We start from the raw sequence: 20,395 nt of genomic DNA, 5'->3' as shown, positions 1-20,395 counted from the left end.
CAGCAGACCCATGTGGTCTGGTCCTGACCGCAGCTGCCGACCATGCATGGAGGTCTGTGGGGCTTTCTTGTGATCCAGAACCCAAACGCCTGTAAAGGCTCACTCTGGAAACCAATCAGATGGCAGATAAAACTCTGGGTGTCCTGTTGCCGATTGGATGGAGTCCATATCGGTACACAAAAACATACCGGAGCAGCGGTGTGCAGACTAACCACAAGGAACACCTGCGGTAGACGTATGGAAACTATGACTCATTTGCTGCTGTTTGTTGCTATAGATACGGGTGTTTACACTTTTAAGTGGGAACATCATCTGGCAGCCACTGAAACTTGGCTTTTTATTGAATTAGTGCAACATCATTACAGATTCAGTTTGTTTTTTATGCTCAATCACGGAATAGGGCTTAAAAATGAGATGCAACACGCAAAGAGGAACGGAAAAACAAACATCATTAAGACTCAAGCCTCCTCGTCTCTGCCAAATGTGGCAACTCGCGTGGTGCCAGACTTGCTGACGACCTGGAGGACGTGTGAGCCAGTGGCCTGTCTGAAGCTCTGTTGGCCGGGTTAACGCGGCTTGTTAAGGCGCGGGCTCCAGAGCGCTCATTTCCTGACTTTGCCCGGGGACGGAGGGGGGAAACGAGGGCACGACGGGGAAGGTGTCACATCTGATCCCTGGGAGGAAAGTGAAAGAATCTCTCTGTGTCTCAGACGTGTGAAATTAATACTCAGAGTCTAATTACTGGAAGTGTTCAGTCTAAAAATATTCTGGGCTCAATTGGAGTCGAAACATGACTTCAGTGGCCAAACATGGGTTTCCTAAACTGCATCATTAGCTCCTCATGTACAGCACATTTGTGTAAGAGCCTGTGGGAATTGGTAGCAGCCAGTAGGAGCCAATGCAAAGAGTTCCTCCAGGTCACTCCTTCTCTGCATGGGGCCGTCTGAGGAAGCTTTTAAAAGCAGGTTCTGGACCTGATGCTCCTCCCTCAGTGTGCGATCTTCACATCCACACACCAAAATCAGACAGAAAAACAGTCAGCAGCTCCTACCATGACAGCCTTGTCTCACGTCTGATTCAAAAAGGAGGCACGGACGCAAACGCACCACTCACAGTAGGAGCAGACATACGGGAAACCGCTACTGTTTCACATACTGATAACAGAGAAACTGCTGATCTGGGACCAGCTGGAAGGACAAAATGGGTGTGTGGACGGCCCTGATTCTGGCCTCGCAGCTGCTATTAAAGCTGAGCTTACACGTGGAAGCCCAGGCTTTAGGTGAGTGTTATTTGAAGTGTTTTTAATTTGCTTTTCATATCAATTATTTAAATGTCATTGATTGGCAATAACAGCTATGGTTGCTGCTGGAGATGACAACAGTTCATGAAAGGAAATAATCTTTTTAGGTGTTTAAATTTTAACACACGCACAAAGAGAAGATGTCTTTGATTTCATTTGAATGCCGCCTCTTTCTGACATCCTGGCTGTGATGTAATCCTCCACTTTCATTATCTGTCAAGAAAGATTTAATGGCTCCACCACTGGGTATTTTAACACACTATGTATGAGTCCAATGCATAATGGATAAAGCAGACACTGTGAAAGAGAATATCATATGCATACCCAAAGAACACAAAGGATTAGACGCGGTGCATGATACTCACTGAGGTACGAATAAAATGCTAAATATCCCCGTCAGTTCCAGAAGGGATGAGGCAGGCGAATGCATTTGTGTGTTTGTGACAGGAGGTAGACAAAGATAAAGAATAAAAGTTGAAGTAAAGTCACCCTGCTTTTCATATCTATCCAGCTAGATCTGCTTGATTACTTCAGCCCCGGGAGGTTCAGCTTTCTGGCTCGTATTAATTCAAACAAAGTCCCAGCTAGGTCACACACATGGGAACAATCAGAGGCGATCTGGGCGCAATATTGAACTTCAAGTCACACATACGCACAAACTCTCCTCTCCCTCTCTCTCTCTCTCTCTCTCACAGTCACAAAAATGTGTTCAAGGTCACACACAAACCCGGCGCTGCAGACGACATGTAGAAATATTGATGTTGATAGTTTATCAGCTTCTTTACAAATCACTCCAGTGATAGATGGCATACCTTTCATGCACCCATTAATCCCCACAATCTTTGGGCCATAGCCGCCTGATGTTATGTATAAAACAAGTCCAGTTTAATGGAGTTCATCGTCTATCATTTCCCTTGCAAATGACTCATTGTCTGCATGACTGGAATTGTTCAAAAGCAGAGAGATCAATTTAAAGCTGTAAGACTTTAGTAGCACAAAGCAGCCGCGCTATCTCTGTAAAGGGTTATTGATCAATAAGAGTGTCTCAAGGATGACTTCACCGGGAGCTGAGATTACCGGAATTCGAAACTCACTTTCTACTCTGGGCACAAAGACTCCTTTCCCAGGGACAAAGCTTTAAAGCAGCTTTAATCGATATTTCTATAATAACAATGTATTAAATGACAATGTGAAAGGAGTCGCTCATTGTTGTTTTGAGCCCAACAGAGAATTATCAGCCAAATCTGCAGCTCCACTAGGCTTTACAGAGCTTTATAGTGAGTTTCTGCTCATTGTTTAGCTGTGCAGCTGCAATTTTACTGGTTTATTTCACTCTCACTGCTCTCATAGTGTTCTCATACAACAGTTCGTATGATATCTTGCGAAAAAGTTATTCCTCCTTTTTCAATAGTTTTCCTATGAATGTCCAGCAACACGTGTCAGCTAAAAGACAGGGAATATTGGGCCAACTCAGTCTGAGGACATGAGGACGCATTTCAGGCTTTTCGCGTGTCATTTGTATACCATGCAACAAAACTACCGTAACATCCACAGGTTTAGGCAACAAAACCACTTAGTTAGGTATAGGAAAAACATCATAGTTGGGCTTAAAAATAAGTACGTAAACTAAGTAAAATAGGGAAACGACGTAGCATAAGTATGGAAAACACGTCACAAACGTCACTAAAAACACATCACAAATGTCACTTACAAAACAAAATACTGATCTCGAACACCGGCCTCCTGGTTAAAAGTCCTGTGTTTGTTGCACCCATCCCCCCCCCCCCGCATGCCATAAGCGGTCTTTCTCACTATTTATTCTACGTCACTAACTCTGATCATAGCATATTTACGCAGAGCGTTTACATTGCAATCAGTACAGACTTCATGGCGTACAAATGACACGCCAAATGCAAGAAAGACGTTATTGCAAATGCCTTGCACATAATCTTGGCATGCATTCACTTTTTCACGCGAATGGCCTGATTGGACTTCATCATGTGATCAGAAACACAACTCCAAATGAATGATTACATTGCTCCGTGATGATATGTTTTCTTCACAACTTGTTTTTCGCTGCTCCTAATGCCGGGTACACACTACACGAGAATCAAGCTGACTTTGAGACCGATTTCCTTCCTCTGCACAACGGTCAACAAAGACCAGATGTTTTAGATGCTTCTAAAGATTATCTTTCCAGATATTCCTGTGGTGTGAGGTATTTTAAGAGTGTTTTAAGAGGTTTCAAATCGTAAATATTAAACACTTTTTAAAACCAAGGTGATGGAAGGACAACCACTGTCGTCATGGCGGCCGCGGCTAATGCATGAGCTAATGCAAAACATGAAACATTGAAGTAGTAGTAAGATGGAGCTCAGAAATGGAGGACCAACTGGTCGATGACAAGTGTTTATTAAACATGTCTCCATGACTTCTATTTGTTCAGTACAATGTAGTGCAAAAACTAACATCGTCAATTCTTTCTGTCCGTCGTCAGCCATGTTTGTTTACACTAAAGTAAAGTTTGTAAACTAAAGTTTGATCGCAAGTTATTTTGCGAGATTTCCGTTTTTTTTAGTCGGGACTCTTGTTCATGAATCAATCTCTCAGTGTGTGTGTGCTGTTTTGGACAAATCGCTGCTCTCCACACACAATAGGAACAAAACTGTTACATTTATCATAACATGTCATTATGTGTGAGCTCTCATATTTTCAACATCTGTTAAGATTTTAAAAATCTTCTAGTGTAGGGCAGCCTTTAGTGGCCAAAAAAATCAGTTAATGGAGGTTTAAGTGTTTCTGTCTCAAGTTAAATGGAACTGAGAGAATAATATTATTATTACAATATGTATTTACATGATCTTTAATGGATATGTGTTTATATTAGGCAGTTTACTCATGGCTAAATGTGGAAACGTGACTTCATTGTTTATGTTAATTGCATGCTGATGTTGATTATGTAATTCCGTCATCATTACTAATGGTTGACTACCTCTAAACAGGAAAGTACAATGAATCACAGCTTTCCGCATGCAAGGCCCTCCGATGTGAAGTATTTGTTAAGCAGTAAAATGAAGAATGCCGACCATTTGTACACTTTATAGCACCCTGTAGCCGTGATAGATTTATATGCTGGTGTTAAGGAGAGGACAAGACACCGGATTACTTTATGGCTTTCAGCTGAACTAGTTTTATGAAGCTTGAAATCGGAGGTTAATCGGGGGGTGAAATGAGGCACTTTCTCAGGATGGTGTACGACGACCCTGACCCCCACAAAGCCCTCTGTCCACAAGATTTATGAACAGCGGGGCCTGTGTGCTTTATGTGTGCCTTTGTAGTGTTACAGTAAAAACATGCACTGAGGTTCATTTGTTCTCTTTGTTGTTTTGTTCATTTTTGGACTTTTGTCAATTTAATGGACCGATGAGTCACATTGAGTCAAAAAGAGATCTATTTATTCAGGTGATCTTAGCAATCATGAATACAAAAGATTGGTGAAAGGGATGTTGACAACACTATGTAGCCTTAGCAGGCATTTTTCAGTGGCTGTAGTCACATTTAACTGCAACATTTCGTAAAGCCCCCGTGTTTTGCTTAAACGTGACGGAGGAAACACGAGGAGAGAGTTAAAAGAAGAAAAAAAAAGGAGAGACCTCATCTGGGGATCATGCTTTGCAATCTTGGCTGACGACGGCCAATCTCTGGGAGCATTTGGGAGCAATTTTGCTCCCTCATGACTGTGGGCCTTGCAGACTGCTTTCAGGGTGCTTGTGTATTCATGATGCGTGCAGATGGTGGACTAGAGATTCACCGCACATCCTCTCGTGGGCAGCCCAGCTCCCAAGTCACTTTATTAAAAGGAGGACTCTAACCATGAGTGTACAGCGTCCCTGTGGCTTTTTACACCCACTAAGTCAGTAGATATGTCTAAAGCCTGCCATACCTCTGACAGGGAGAACAATGTGGCTGAAAATGAGAGCTCACATTTTATCTGCCGAGCAGCTATTTGGTGTAGATCTAACAAAAAGAATAACACCATACATCTAACCGTCACAGCACATAACTCTGATTTGCTTCAAAATCCACATCTTTCTGATTTCTCTGAGCCAACTCAGCCTGCCAGGTTTGTGCTGACTGATTGACACAGCGCGTCTCGCAAGAGCAACAAACACTGGGACAACATCATCATCTTCTCCTCGTCGACTCAGGATGTGTTTACTCAGGGATCGGAGCGGCTGCTGGTTGTAAATATTCATATCTCATCATTCCATTACTCATGTGCATTACCGCCTCTCTCTCTCTCTCTCTCATCCCATCCCTGTCAACAGTCTATGATCTGCTCACCTCGCCTGATTGCCTGCCAGACCTGCTGCAGGGGGGTCTGGTGGAGCAAGGGGTGAAGGAGGCTTTCATCCTGACCTCCTTCAAGTTGCAGCCCAGGACCGGAACCAGTGTGTTTACCCTGTACAACCCCAGGGACAACAGCAAATACTTCGAGTTCACTGTGATGGGGAAGCTCAATAGAGGTAGGAGACCATGAAAGAGGCTCTGGTTCAGTTTCAAACTGCACTCATCAACAGGTTTATTTCACAACAATGACCCGCTAGCTGTACATTATCCCGCTTATGACACGGATACTTACTTAAGAAATCAATAATTTGACTCAAAAATGGTCCTCCAGAGTCCAACATCAGAACTGCGTCCATAGCAACGGTTTGCTATACATAGCAACGGTCATCTATAAAGAAATAACAGACTGTAGAACGCAGTGATTAACCAATCAGAATCAAAGCCGTGTAATAATAATGATGAACCCACAGAGAATCATCACAAGACTCTGTAGTTCCTCTCAATTCTGTGGAGCATTTTAGCATTTTTGAGGGTTTTACAGTATTACTTTGCAAATGTAAGCATGCTAACATGCTAAATTAAGTTGTCACTGTGGGGTCATTCCTATGATCCCCCAACCCCATTCTCATTCCCAACTCGTCACATACAGACGCTTGGTCAGGATCCCTTAGCGTTTCTTGGATTTTGGCAACAAAACTACTTGGTTAGGTTTAGGAAAAGATCGGGGTTTGAGTTAAAATAAGTATGTTTTTGACAACCTGGGAATGAGAACGGGCCGATTCCCCAGCTCTATATAGCCAACATGTTCTCATCCCAACTCGTCACATACTGACGCCTTGTCAGACCCTTCGGCGTCACTTTTCAGTCTCAGTAAACACATGCTTAATGTTGTGAATTAAACAAAAACACTTGCTTAGGAGTAGGGAACAAGACCATTTAGTTAGGTTTAGGAAAAAACAACGTGGTTGGGATTCAAATTACTACGTTTTTACAGTGCATATGTGATGAACGAACAGCTGATTGTAAAGTGAAACGTGATGCACGGGACATGAACAGCGGTCTCCTGGATGAAAGCCATGCGTTTGTTGGGCGTTGAACGTAGGGCCATGGGAAAATGAGTCCCTGACAGCATAAAACCTATTGAAAAGTTTACTTAATGTGTGTTAACAAAATATTGAACTGGGGAACATAGATACATGGATACACTCCCATCACTGTCACCGTGTTAGCATGCAGATGTTACCATTTTGCTCAAAGCAAAGCTGTGCATAAGTAGCAAGGCAGTAGACTTAGTCTTGTTGTAATTTGGATGAATCACCCGTTTACAGTAAATCCCTCCTCTTCTATTTCTCGCTATTATCTCTTCCTTGCTACCACTGCTTCCTCTTCCCCTGCTCTGTCCTCTCACAGCTGTGTTACGCTACCTGCGGAGTGACAAGAGGATGAGCTCAGTAACCTTCAACAACCTGGTGCTGGCAGACGGCCAACAACACCGACTGTTGTTCCACCTGAAGGGGATGCAGCAGCAGGGGCCGGGCGGGGTGGAGCTGCATCTGGACTGCAAACTGGTGGAGACGGTCAGGGATCTCCCTGCTGCCTTCCAGGGTCTGCCAGCAGGCTACGGTACGGTGGACCTGAAGACCATGCAAGCCAGAGACCAGGTGACCCACAGTATATCCATACAATAATGAATATGGATCTGGAGGTTTCCAAATGGCTTATTTGTCTTATTTGTTTTATTCCAACAGGAGAGTTTGGACGAGCTCAAACTGGTGGTTGGGGACACGTTTGAGAATGTTGCCTCATTACAAGACTGCCATTTCCAACAAAGAGACTCCGTCCAAACTCTGGGTAAGCAAACATCCACAGAGACGACCAAATGTGTCTCAGGAAAACAATCCTAGCGTTAGGAAAACAACAGTCAGTGTTTGTCAGAGCAGGCTCAGAGAATCCCCCACCTCTGCTTCAGTTTAACTAAATAACAGTCCCTTTCTCTTAGGGGTCAACACGAAGCAGCTGTCCAATCAAATGCTGGAGTTAACGAAGGTGATAAATGACCTGAAAGACGTCCTCATTCAGCAGGTGACTACCACTAACAGCTCCTCTGAGGCCACTTAATCCCTGCTTCCTCCTCCCTCACCTCCCCAACAGCACGCCTGACTGCATATAAACTTCTTTATGTTTGACCTTTTCCAGGTCAAAGAGACCTCATTTCTCAGAAACACCATCTCAGAGTGTCAGGCCTGCGGTAAGATCACGCCCTATAACAGTCATGATACTCCCCAGTTGATGCTTAATGAATACTATTAGATTGTTTAAAAATGAAATGTGTTTTTCTTCTGTTGTTTAAAGGTCTGGGTGGTACCGAGGTGGTGAAACCAAGGTGTGGCCGAGGTGTCTGTTTCCGTGATAATATGTGTATAGAGACAGCGGATGGTGTCGAGTGTGGACCGTGTCCGGATGGGTACACCGGGGATGGTTTCAACTGTGATGATGTGGACGAGGTAAGGCTCAGTGTGTTTCTTTATTTATACTCTTGTGAGAATCAATTGGAGTTGAATTTATAGGGCTATAAATGGTTAAGATTATAGGTTAAAACCTCTTGAACCCGAGTGTACCCGTATCACAACTAACACCAGATTAGGACATGTTAAACATGTAGCAACATATTCATCTTGCATACCCACATAACGGGAAGAAGCCACTTCCATTCTTACCACAACGAAACACAGTTCCAACAACAAGCAACCAAATGAGCACACAGCAAAAACATGCGGTGCATGGTGGTAGGGATTTTGCTACTTCATGCAACCGGAACAAACAATATGTAATTATGGAAGCTAAGACTCCACAGATACCAATGAAGTCGTATCACTCTACGGCCAAAACTCACTGAACCAGCAGCCGAAGAAGAGAAAAATAAACTTCACATTATACATCCAGATATGATTAAAAGTGTACAGCTTTGTTAGGCGTAAATTAAATCTTTCATTTATGCTGTGTTCCAATCTTCATTTACATATACCCAGCAACATATATACTGATGCTTAAATCTCACAAATGTTACCTTTATTATGATACTAAGATTATTCAGATAGACCTTGTAGTTGCAGAAATACACTCTATTCATTTTGAACATGTCGTTTTTGAACCTATACAGACAAAAAATCCTATGAACTCTATATTTATTGCATATTTTGTATTCTGGTTTTGGATCCAAATGAAACACATTGCAAACTAACTAGCTTGTTAAATCCACCCGCACCTCCAGTGTACACTTAAAGGTAGGTGGCAGATGGGGTTCAACAGCCAACATCCATTGTGTGTTCACCCAATTTGATACCAAAAAGATAATTAGCCATGTACAGTAATGGAAGGGTCGGTAATGTGCAAATTACGTTCAATTCCAATGAGGTAAGTGTGGGCCGGAGGCCGTTGTTATGTTCACAAGATGTGTATATTTCCAAACAAAAACTTTGCCATTGTGCAGACAAACAAGTAAACTGGGCCTGCGGTTCGTATTATTTGTTTTGGATGCTCTGTTTTAAATTATTTTGGGGTATTTCGCCTTTATTCAAACGTAGGCAGCAGAGAGCTGACAGGAAATTAGTAGATGAAACTTCAAAGAAGCTAATATGGTATGATGGGGTTCAGGAATAAAAGCCACAGGTAAAAAGGTACAAGTTTGGGAATTCAGTTAAAGTTATGGCATGACTGTTAATGAGGTCCTCATGAGGATGGAAGTACAAGGATGTGTGTGTGTCTTGTCATGTTTGCACTGACCCCTTTTTATGAGGACTGGCCCCTTCAGCATTCTCTTTTTTGCATGAGCAAAAGTGTCATCAAACCTAAAAGCTTTTTGGGGAGAAGCCCCGTGAGAGCCACATACATTTTTCAGCTTCAACAGAGCTCGTGTCCTCTTTCCTTCCTGCAGTGCCAGTTTAACCCCTGCTTCCCTGGAGTGAAGTGCGTGAACACCGCCCCGGGCTTCCGCTGTGACGTCTGTCCGCTGGGCTACAGCGGCCTGGCGGTGGAGGGCGTGGGCATTTTGTACGCCCAGACCAACAAACAGGTAAAAGAGTGGATAGAATATGGAGGACAAAATGAGACTAGAATAAAAAAAAGGCCCTGCTGACCCACATTTATGAGTCTTATAGACACTGATAACGTACATTTAATGGCCTGATAACAGATTAATCTAATTTGAAATCAGAAAAAAAGGAAATAATGTAAATTGTCATAAAAACAAAACTTTGGATGATTTCACATCTTACATTCATTAATTCAGGTCTGTGACGACGTTGACGAATGCAAAGCACCCGACAACGGAGGCTGCACTGCAAACTCAGCCTGTCACAACTCTGTGGTAAGTCCACTGTAGAATATCATCCCACATGGCTACACTCATGTAGGACAATTATTTCATTTGTGTGGCTGCCCAAAGAAACCAGATGTCCTCGTTCGTTCCGGCACAGGGCTCTTACCACTGCGGCAGCTGTAAGACAGGTTTCACAGGAGATCAGGTGAAGGGCTGTAAGCCGGTGTCGAGCTGCAGCAACAGCCTGACCAACCCCTGCGATATCAACGCCCTGTGTAACGTAGAGAGGGATGGGTCGGTCCATTGTCAGGTATTTCACACCTGCACACAAATGATACTGCACATAAGCACAACTCCATATACATGCCGTCTGAGTTTCCTTTGTCTCGTCAGTGTGGAATTGGCTGGGCCGGTAACGGATACCTATGTGGGAAGGACACCGACATCGACGGATACCCAGATGACAAACTCAAATGCAAAGATCTGATCTGTAAAAAGGTAACCGAGGTGTAAATTGTCAGCAAATGCAACTTAAATGCTGTGATAGTCTGGCCTTTTTTTTACTGTAACATCTCTTCACAGGATAACTGCATGTACGTTCCTAACTCCGGTCAAGAGGATGCCGACAGAGACGGTCATGGAGACGCCTGTGACGCCGACGCAGATGGTGACGGTATACCGAACGAGCAGGTCGGTGGAAATATTTTAACAAATGCATGCGAGCACACAACGGCTGCAACTGCTGATTGTTTCCAATCCCTATGTTCATCTGTTGATCATTTTCTAGATTAATCGTTTAGTCTATAAAAGTCAGAAGATAGTGAAACATGTACATCGCAGTTTCCTTAAAGGTGCAGTGTGTAGGATTTGGCAACATCTAGTGGTGAGGTTGCAGATTGCAACCAATTGACTCGTCTCCCGTGTGCCAAGCGTGTAGGAGAACTACGGCGGCCGACACAAAACTGTGAAAATGCGAATGTCCCTACGTAGAGCGAGTGTTTAGTTTGTCCATTCTGGGCTACTGTAGAAACATGGCACGTGAATGGAAAAATGGAGCCATAAAATGGATTTGAATTGAAAAATGGAGTGATAAATTATCGAGTGAGTTGTGATGAAAACAGAGCCATGTTCATTTTCTTACATCTTACATTCATCATTCACAACACAAAATTGCCGTTTTGTCATTTAAGGAAAGTGGCCTCAAGGGTGGAAGTAACAAAATGAATGTATGAATTAATAATGGAAGTGATGTAATGTATGTGAATTGAAAAATAGACGGATAAATTGTCAATTGATTATTAGATAAACCCCATGATGTCTTCAAATTGCTTGTTTTGTCCAACCACCAGCCTAAAACCCAAAGATGTTTAATTTACAATTAGGGTTGTAACGATATGAGATTTTTAGACTACGATAACCGTCTCAGAAAATATCACGGTTTCACAATATCACAGTATACGGTATTACACTATTATTATATTATTATTAGTAGTAGACAGTTTTTTAATCCATAAAAAAAACACATGGAGCCTACACACAAGCTTGTCCACTGAAAATAAATACACTAACATAAATACATGTGCTGTCTTAGGACAACTGCTGGTTGAAGCCCAACGTGGACCAGAAGAACAGCGATAAGGACAGCCACGGTGACGCCTGTGATAACTGCCGCATGGTGGAGAACCCCGACCAGAGGGACACCGACAGCGACGGAAGAGGGGACGCCTGTGACGATGACATGGACGGAGACGGTATGGAGATAAATTACATCACCAACACTGACGCTCAGGCTTATATAACCAGCACTGAAGGCTCTCACTGTTATGACTTATTACTCTGTTCTCTCCTTCACATTGCCACCCCTGCTCTTACATTAAATTACAGACACATTTTACAGTGCACGTCTCTCTAAATCATATTATAGGGGACTGTGTAGTAGTGTGGATGTTTTTATAAGCCACCTGAGGCATAAGAAACAGCACTGCAGAAAAAAAGAAAAGAAAAAGAAAGTGAAGGCCAACAGCAGTGTGACCCCTGAGCGAACACAAGCTTTGATCATTCACCAGCATGATTACACCTCAAAACCCCCACAGGAGAGAAGATAGTTTTCCCTCCGTCGCTGCTGCTTGCCCTTTATGTGTTTGTGGTGCTGCTGCTGCCTCCCTGCGATGAATAAAAAATAGAATCTGAACACTAACTGGTGGTCGCCTACATAGCAAATACAACAGTGCAACCCAGTGGTGGAGTTGAAAATAACAAGCCATATAATTATTCAATTTGATCAAACGGCAGTGTGCACGTCTCAGTTTCTCTATGCATTCATTAATCATATAGAAATTCACTGATTGACTGTGTGAGACATCTCTTTGATTGTTTTTAGAGATCAAAAATTCAAAATACATCAAATCGATTAGGTAAACATTCCATGATGTATCCATGTCATCATCATTCCATATTTGGTAATAATTTCATTGGGCAGTTACATGGTTTCTTTTTATATAAATTTATGTTTACATTACTTATTTTATATTTATGTATGTTAATTAGGGCTGTCAATTGATTAAAATACTAAATCACGCATGATTGTCCATAGTTGATCATGATTATGTGCAAATATGCTGCTTTATGCAAATGTATGTATATTTTTTATTATTGGAAATCAATTAACAACACAAAACAATGATAGATATTGTCCAGAAACCCTCACAGGTACTGCATTTAGCATTAAGAAATATGCTCAAATCATAACATCACAAACTCAAGTCCAACAGGCAACAACAGCTGTCAGTGTGTCAGTGTGCTGACATAACTATGACTTGCCCCAAACTGCATGTGATTATCATAAAGTGGGCATGTCTGTAAAGGGGAGACTCGTGGGTACCCATAGAACCCATTTTCATTCACATACCTTGAGGTCAGAGGTCAAGAGACCACTTTGCAAATGGCCATGCCAGTTGTTCCTTGCCAAAATGTAGCGTAAGTTTGGAGCATTATTTAGCCTCCTGACAAGCTAGTATGACATGGTACCACTGGATTCCTTAGGTTTTGTAGTTTCTAGTTTTCTAGTGAATGCCTTCACTCCAGCTTTAAAACTGAGCCAGCTACAACCTAAAAATCGCAAGTTACATTAATGCATTAAAGAAATTCGCTGCATTAAAACAAATTATTTGTGTTAACGCGTTATTATTGTGTTAACTTTGACAGCCCTAATGTCAATATTCAAGCCCCATATTTTAACGTGCATTATTTTATGTGTTTGATTCTCATTTTGCTTTAACTTGTGTGATTTTCTTTTTTCATATATACATTTTTAAATGAGCATTTTTGAAGGGAACCTGAGACCTAAGATTATCATGTCCAATGACTACTGGCAGAAATTGTTGTGCATATGAGGAATAAAGAAACTGCAGCTAACAATTCTTTTCACTAAAAACAATCTGCCGATTATTCTCTCCATTAATCAACTGGTCTATAAAATGACAAAGAAAATAGTGAAGAATGTCTTAAAGCCCAAGGTGATGTCTTCAAATAGCTTGTTTTTTCCAAAAGCCCAAATATATTCAATTTACTATCACATAAGAGAAAGAAATGAAGCAAATCTCCACAATTAAGAAGCTGGAACTAAAGATTTTTGGGCATTTATGGTGGAAAAATAATTGTGATTAATTATCAAAATTGTTGATCGACTAATTGTCGTAGCTCTAATTGAAAAGTCACTTTGTAATCATAAAAAATGTACTTATATTCTTTGTGAGAGTCCAGAATAAGTGACAATGAAAACCGTATTTATTCTACTACAGTAATTATTTGCTGTCTGTACCTGCACTCATACATGACGATGATCGATATTCACTGCTGAGAAGGAGTCAGACTGACTGCTGAATAACACCAACCATCTTCTCTTGTTGATTGGCGAGCAGGCCTGAAGAACTTTCTGGATAACTGTCAGCGTGTCCAGAACAGAGACCAGCTGGACCGGGACGGAGACGGAGTGGGAGACGCCTGCGACAGCTGCCCCGACACCCCCAACTCAAACCAGGTCAGTCAGAGCCAGACACATGGATGGATGGATGGATGGATGGAATTTTTGGCTACTTGTACTGTATTTGAGTATTTCCACTTTATTCTAACTTATACTTCTATTGCACTACATTTCAGAGGGTAATATTGTACGGCTGCAACTAATGATTATTTTCATTGTCTATTAATCTGTTGATTATTTTCTTGATTAGTCAATTAGTTTGGTCTATAAAGTGTCAGAAAATTGTGAAAAATGGTAAAAAGATGACGTCCTTAAATGTCTTGTTTTGTCCACAACTCAAAGATATTCAGTTTACTGTCATAGAGGAATAAAGAAACCAGGAAATATTCACATTTAAGAAGCTGCAATCAGAGAATTTAAACATTTTTCTTAAAAAAAAAAATACTCAGACCGATTAATCGTTGCAGCTCTAAAATATTGTACTTTTTACTCCACTACATTTATTTGGCAGCTAAAGTTACTAGTTACTTTTGAGATCAAGATTTTACATAAAGATATATGATAAGCTTAAGTAAAAGTATCCAATATTTAACAAAAAAGCAAATACTAGAGAAAAGTCTGGAAAATGAATACAAATTTGTGTAATTCATTTTCTTCTTTCCGCTCCTATTAGTCATCTCACGACCCCCTAGATTTACTGAAGAATGATTTTAAATGCTGGACCTTTACTTGTAATGGAGTTGTTAAATTGGTACTTTTACTACAGTAAAGGATCGGAGTACTTCATGGTGCTTTTAGTGAACTCTCTGCTCTTGTTTCAGTCTGATGTTGACAACGACCTGGTTGGAGACTCCTGCGACACAAACCAAGACAGGTAAATAATATTGTCAGTCTCTCTGTTGTGTTCTTCTACTGTTGTACTACAAGCCTTTATTCACGTCATGTGATCGTGTCACTTCCCCTGTAGTGACGGCGACGGTCACCAGGATACCAAGGATAATTGCCCGTTCGTGATAAACAGCTCCCAGCTGGACACTGACAAAGACGGTCTGGGTGACGAGTGTGACGACGACGACGACAATGATGGGATCCCTGACAGCATACCACCCGGACCAGACAACTGCCGGCTGGTACCAAACCCTGACCAGATTGACGACAACAGTGAGTCTCACAAATACAGAGCACCTCTTCATCTACCACTCACAGTTCACAGTAATGTTCAGATGTGATTGTTGAGATCTTTGGCTGGAAACCAGCAGATGAATTCATCATTTCATCTCCACATCCAACTGTTCCTGACCATTACATGCAATTTTGGGCCCCGGTTTCACACCCACACAGATCAAACTAAAGCAACCCCGAGCACATTAAGCGCCAGTTATGCTGGGTAAAAGTCTGCAGCCGATTGTGACTCATTGTCAGGTTAGTTGCGTAAAATAAAATGGGCTCTAAAGTCAATGGGACTGGAGTGTCAATTAAAATCAAGTGAGGCAAAGTTTTTGTTGACAGTTAAAGGGGACATATCACGCTCATTTCCAGGTTCATACTTGTATTTTGGGTTTCTACTAGAACATGTTTACCTGCTTTAATGCTCGAAAACACGTTATTTTTCTCATTGTGTGTCTAGATATAGTCCAGTCTGCTCTGAATGGCTTGCGAGAAAAATATGGTGCACCTTATATATATATTATATATATTATATATATTCTAATGAGCCTGCATGTGACATAAGAAGGGGAGCCAAATCTGAATGGCTTGTTGAATCATATATTTTCTGATCTAGGCAGCCCACAAAAAAAACAATGATATGTCCCCTTTAAATGATACAAAGTGGAGCCAACAGTTTGGAATATACCAAAAAAAAATGTATTTACCTGTTTTAAAATGTAATCAAGATGCCCACAAGACAGTCACGCATTTGCCAAATTGAGCATAAATAGCACAACATCAAGCTTTTATGCTTAGAACCACAGTCTGTGACCTTTTTGATGTTTTTTGTTGACATTCACAGTCTTAATAGTGTATCATTATGCGTATCAACGTTTTTCCTTCCATTTAATAATCCATATCTTCAGACAGATTCAGAGCTGCACTTGACATACTACAAGAAACAAACACTAGCGAATGTGCTCAAGAAACTACCATACAAATACAGCATTTGTGATTCTGAAAGCGCACTCACACAGCAGGGTGCAGACTAGAGTGAGCTTCAATATAATCCATCTGAATTAAACAAATGCAACATGCCGCCTTGTTCTTTTGCTAAAATGTGAATAGCCTCTTAAGAAAAAGACAGATATGGGATGTTTTATATTCAGGCCTTGCAGCTCTGCAGGGCTTTTTGACATTTTTGTGAAAAGCCGGTCTAAAATCTCCTCATTGTGACAAAGCAGGAAACATGCTGGTTTTAAAAAAGGGACTGAAAGGAGCTGATCACTTTGCATAATTGATGCGACACAATCTTTGCTAGTGTGTGTGTAATCCAAACACCTGTACCTTGATCATGAAGCAATAATTCACCGTCCTTCTTACTTTAATTTAAGTATAAATCCCCTCACCGTTGTCCCTCAGATGATGGAGTTGGAGACGTGTGTGAGTCTGACTTCGACCAGGACAAAATCATTGACAGGATTGACAACTGTCCCGAGAATGCTGAGGTGACCTTGACTGACTTCAGGGCCTATCAGACGGTGGTGCTGGACCCTGAAGGTGACGCACAGATTGACCCCAACTGGGTTGTTTTGAACCAGGTGAGATTACTGAGTGCTGAAACTTCCCTCTTCATGTACAGTGGCTACAAGTTAAAGGTCCCATATCATGCTCATTTTGAGGTTCATACTTGTATTTTGTGTTTCTACTAGAACATGTTTACATGCTTTAATGTTAAAAAAAAACGTTTTTTCCTCATACTGTCTGCTTGAATATACCTGTATTCACCCTCTGTCTGAAACGCTCCGTTTTAGCGCACTTTGACGGAATTGCAACAGAATTGCGTTGCTAGGCAACAGCTTGGGTCCATGTGTACTTCCTGTCAGCCGATGGCATTCACATACACTGCAACAGGAAATGAACTGGGACACATTTAGAGTATTTACGTTTAAAATTGTGTCAAGGGTCTAAATATTGTATATTCGTGACATCACGAATGGGCAGAAATCCTGACAGATGGTTTCAAATGCACAGTGTCTGAATACGGGCTGTGTGTATTTCCCTGTGGATTGAGTGTTTCGATACATTCACAGTATTTATATAGGACTTAAGTCTGCTTTATAATAAAAAAACATGAAAATCTCACTTTTTTATAATATGGGACCTTTAAAGCAGCTATAAGCAATATTTTGTATAATAGCAATGGATCAAATGACAACCGTAGACTGTATAGAAGAAGTGGACGTGGTCATTGGTTTGTGGACTGCCATTTCGAAGCCTCGAGTAATGAATTAGTTTGATCAGACTTCCTTCATTAACAACTCTCTCTTTGTCACACAGGGAATGGAAATTGTTCAGACCATGAATAGTGACCCAGGACTCGCCGTTGGTAAGACGCATTTCCTACAGTCACTAAAATAAACAATGTTCTCGAGAAAAACCGTCACCGATTAAACTTTCTGTTGTCAGGTTACACTGCTTTCAGCGGAGTGGACTTTGAGGGCACGTTTCACGTAAATACAGTGACAGACGACGACTACGCCGGCTTCATCTTTGGCTACCAGGACTCGTCCTCCTTCTACGTGGTGATGTGGAAGCAGACTGAACAGACCTACTGGCAGGCGACACCCTTCAGAGCCGTGGCCGAGCCCGGCATCCAGCTTAAGGTGAAAAGCACAAGTCATGTCTCAGATCCCCAGGCAGCAGATTCACGCTCATCCTATTTTTATCCCTCAACATATTTTCCACATTTCTGCCTTTTCTCTTGTCTGTCTACTTCCACATCCCCCTCATCACTTCTCTCTGTTATCTGTCGCTCTTCATCAGGCTGTGAAGTCTAGAACGGGCCCCGGGGAGCACTTGAGAAACTCGCTGTGGCACACGGGAGACACCAACGACCAGGTGCGTCTGCTGTGGAAGGACCCCAGAAATGTGGGCTGGAAGGACAAGGTGTCCTACCGTTGGTACCTGCAGCACCGCCCACAGGTTGGATACATCAGGTACGACAAAACGTTTCCTAGATATTCAGCATATTGTATATAATATTTGTCTGTTCAATGTGAAGCTACAGCAAACTGGAAACCGAGGGAACCAGTTAGCCTGGCTCTATCTGACGATAACAAAATACAGCTACTAAAGCTCAATAATTAACATGCATCTTGTTTATTGTAACTTATTGTATCTTGTTTAAGAATGTCACGAGAACGGATACTTCAGTACCAAGTCAATGCCAAAATTCTGAAAACGTAAAAGAAATCGTTTTTCTACAGTAGGTTACCGTAGTTACCGTCAGGGCTCGAGTCTAACAGTGTCCCATCATTGATAGAAAACGTGTTTGGGACGCAGTGAACTCACTATCGACGCATCCAGCAACAAATCTGTGTTGAAATCGGCAGGACGAGAGCTAGTTAACGCTATCCGTTAGCACCGTGCAAGACTGTGCTGCTTACCGGCTGCTGAAAGCTTAAAAGTTAACTCGCTCTTCGTGCTGCCGACTTCAACATGGAGGTACCAATGATTTACATTATGATGCATTCAGGCTCTATTCAGTAAAAATAGTATTGGGCCAAGGTAAATTCTAACTTTATGATGATGTGTTCAAATGCAATCTTGTAAAAATTTAATTTCTTGTACAGAATTGGTATATAAAAACAACAATTTACGGGGGATTATGTGCAGGATTTATTTCTCCAATAACTTCCTGGAATCTCGACGGTGACAATAAAACTCCAGGAAGGTCATTTTTACCCTTTATCTTATGTTAAGTTTAAAGAAACTAAATGTTAGGGAGATTTAGAGGTTCTGATGGCCATTTTTTCAACCTTTGGACGGAGTCAGGCTAGCTATTTCCCCGTTTCCACTCATTATGCTAAGCTAAGCTAACTGCCTGCTGGCTTCAAGTACATTAGAGTGGCATCAATCTTCTCATTTAACTCTCGGTAAGAAAGTGAATAAGCGTATTTCCCCAAAGTGTCCCGAGTGGAACACACAATAGAGATTTTAAACAAATCTTGTGTTTTGTTTAGGGCGCGGTTTTATGAAGGAACTGAGCTGGTGGCAGACTCCGGTGTGACTATTGACACGACCATGAGAGGAGGACGACTCGGCGTGTTCTGTTTCTCTCAAGAAAACATCATCTGGTCCAATTTGAAATACCGATGCAATGGTAAGGAGGGAACACTTAATCAAAAATCCACATATTTCATTTTTTTTTTTTATATATTTTGAATTAATGTAATTGCATGCACTTGGAACACTTGTTTGTTTTTAACTGTTGGTTTTTAATACACATCTTCTTTATGCCCTATATAACTCTGAAATCTGAAAAGTGGGACAGTAATACTAACTTAGATTTGATGTTGCTGTTGCATAAACAAGACTACAGCTGTGAACAGAGTTGGTTTAGATTCTGAGCTCGTCTCATGATACCTGACTTCTCACTTCCACAGACACCATCCCAGAGGACTTCCAGGAGTTCAGCACTCAGCACGGTGTTGACTCGCTCTAAAGTTGAGATGAAAACACGACTAAAGACTGCTTCTGTGTGAATGTGTGTGTGTGTGTGTGTGTGTGTGTGTGTGTGTGTGTGTGTGTGTGTGTGTATTTGTCTGTCTGTATATCTGTGTATTGATGTGTACAGTTTCAGTGCATATATGACCACAATCTTCGTACTGTATGTGCATATTATCATGCCTGTTTCCTTTTCCCAATCATGTCTTCCTGTTTATCTCTTAAAGACTCCAGGGGAGCATTTTTTGCTGAACATTATAAGTTATGTTGATTTTTACTGAACATGATGCATCGTGACATAAGAATAAAAGCAATATAAGTAACATAAGATAACAGAATGCAACATAGCATATGGTTTATAATGGATAGTTTCTCAAATATTTTCAAAATAAAGGGACCATCGTTATAAAAACTGTATTTTTTAGCTTATAGAACATGTTCAAACAACTGGAAGGAAAGTTATTGCTTTGGATCAACCTCATACTGATGTTTCCAACATTTTGATCACAAACAGGTTGTATTTGTTTAACTATCAGTGTGGTATTTTTACTCCTTTTGTGGAGAGGAGACCAAGTTTTGTGTGACTCCAATTTCAGACTGTGCCTTGTCTCACCAGCGTAACCATGTTTTCTCTTTCCATCATTTGGTCCTTAACACCTTGATCATTTCATATCTATGTAGTCACGAACCTGGTCAAAATAAAGGGCTTTAAAGTACATTGATGTTTACATGTTTTGATGATAAGCTGTGATCATAAAGCCACACATACTGTGCATGCATAACAAAA

At 41.4% G+C, this 20,395-nt stretch overlaps 1 protein-coding gene across 1 annotated transcript; it reads left to right on the top strand.

Annotated features, from left to right (window-relative positions):
• Positions 1-979: 979 nt before the first annotated feature.
• Positions 980-20,326, top strand: thbs4b (thrombospondin 4b). The gene is made up of 22 exons (XM_074617492.1): positions 980-1,279; positions 5,629-5,826; positions 7,061-7,311; positions 7,399-7,501; positions 7,650-7,732; positions 7,847-7,898; positions 8,003-8,154; positions 9,585-9,722; positions 9,939-10,016; positions 10,126-10,278; positions 10,362-10,466; positions 10,551-10,658; positions 11,560-11,719; positions 13,889-14,007; positions 14,772-14,824; positions 14,918-15,111; positions 16,522-16,700; positions 17,440-17,488; positions 17,569-17,765; positions 17,926-18,098; positions 19,125-19,264; positions 19,548-20,326. The coding sequence occupies exons 1-22, from the start codon at positions 1,201-1,203 to the stop codon at positions 19,604-19,606; spliced, it is 2,823 nt and encodes a 940-aa protein (XP_074473593.1). The 5' UTR covers positions 980-1,200; the 3' UTR covers positions 19,607-20,326.
• The last annotated feature ends 69 nt before the right edge of the window (positions 20,327-20,395 follow it).

The sequence above is a fragment of the Sebastes fasciatus genome, chromosome 19 (assembly GCF_043250625.1).
Source record: "Sebastes fasciatus isolate fSebFas1 chromosome 19, fSebFas1.pri, whole genome shotgun sequence".
Taxonomy (NCBI): Eukaryota; Metazoa; Chordata; class Actinopteri; order Perciformes; family Sebastidae; genus Sebastes; species Sebastes fasciatus.
Note: the sequence above shows the minus strand (reverse complement) of the source record. Positions and strands in the feature narration are given on the sequence as shown.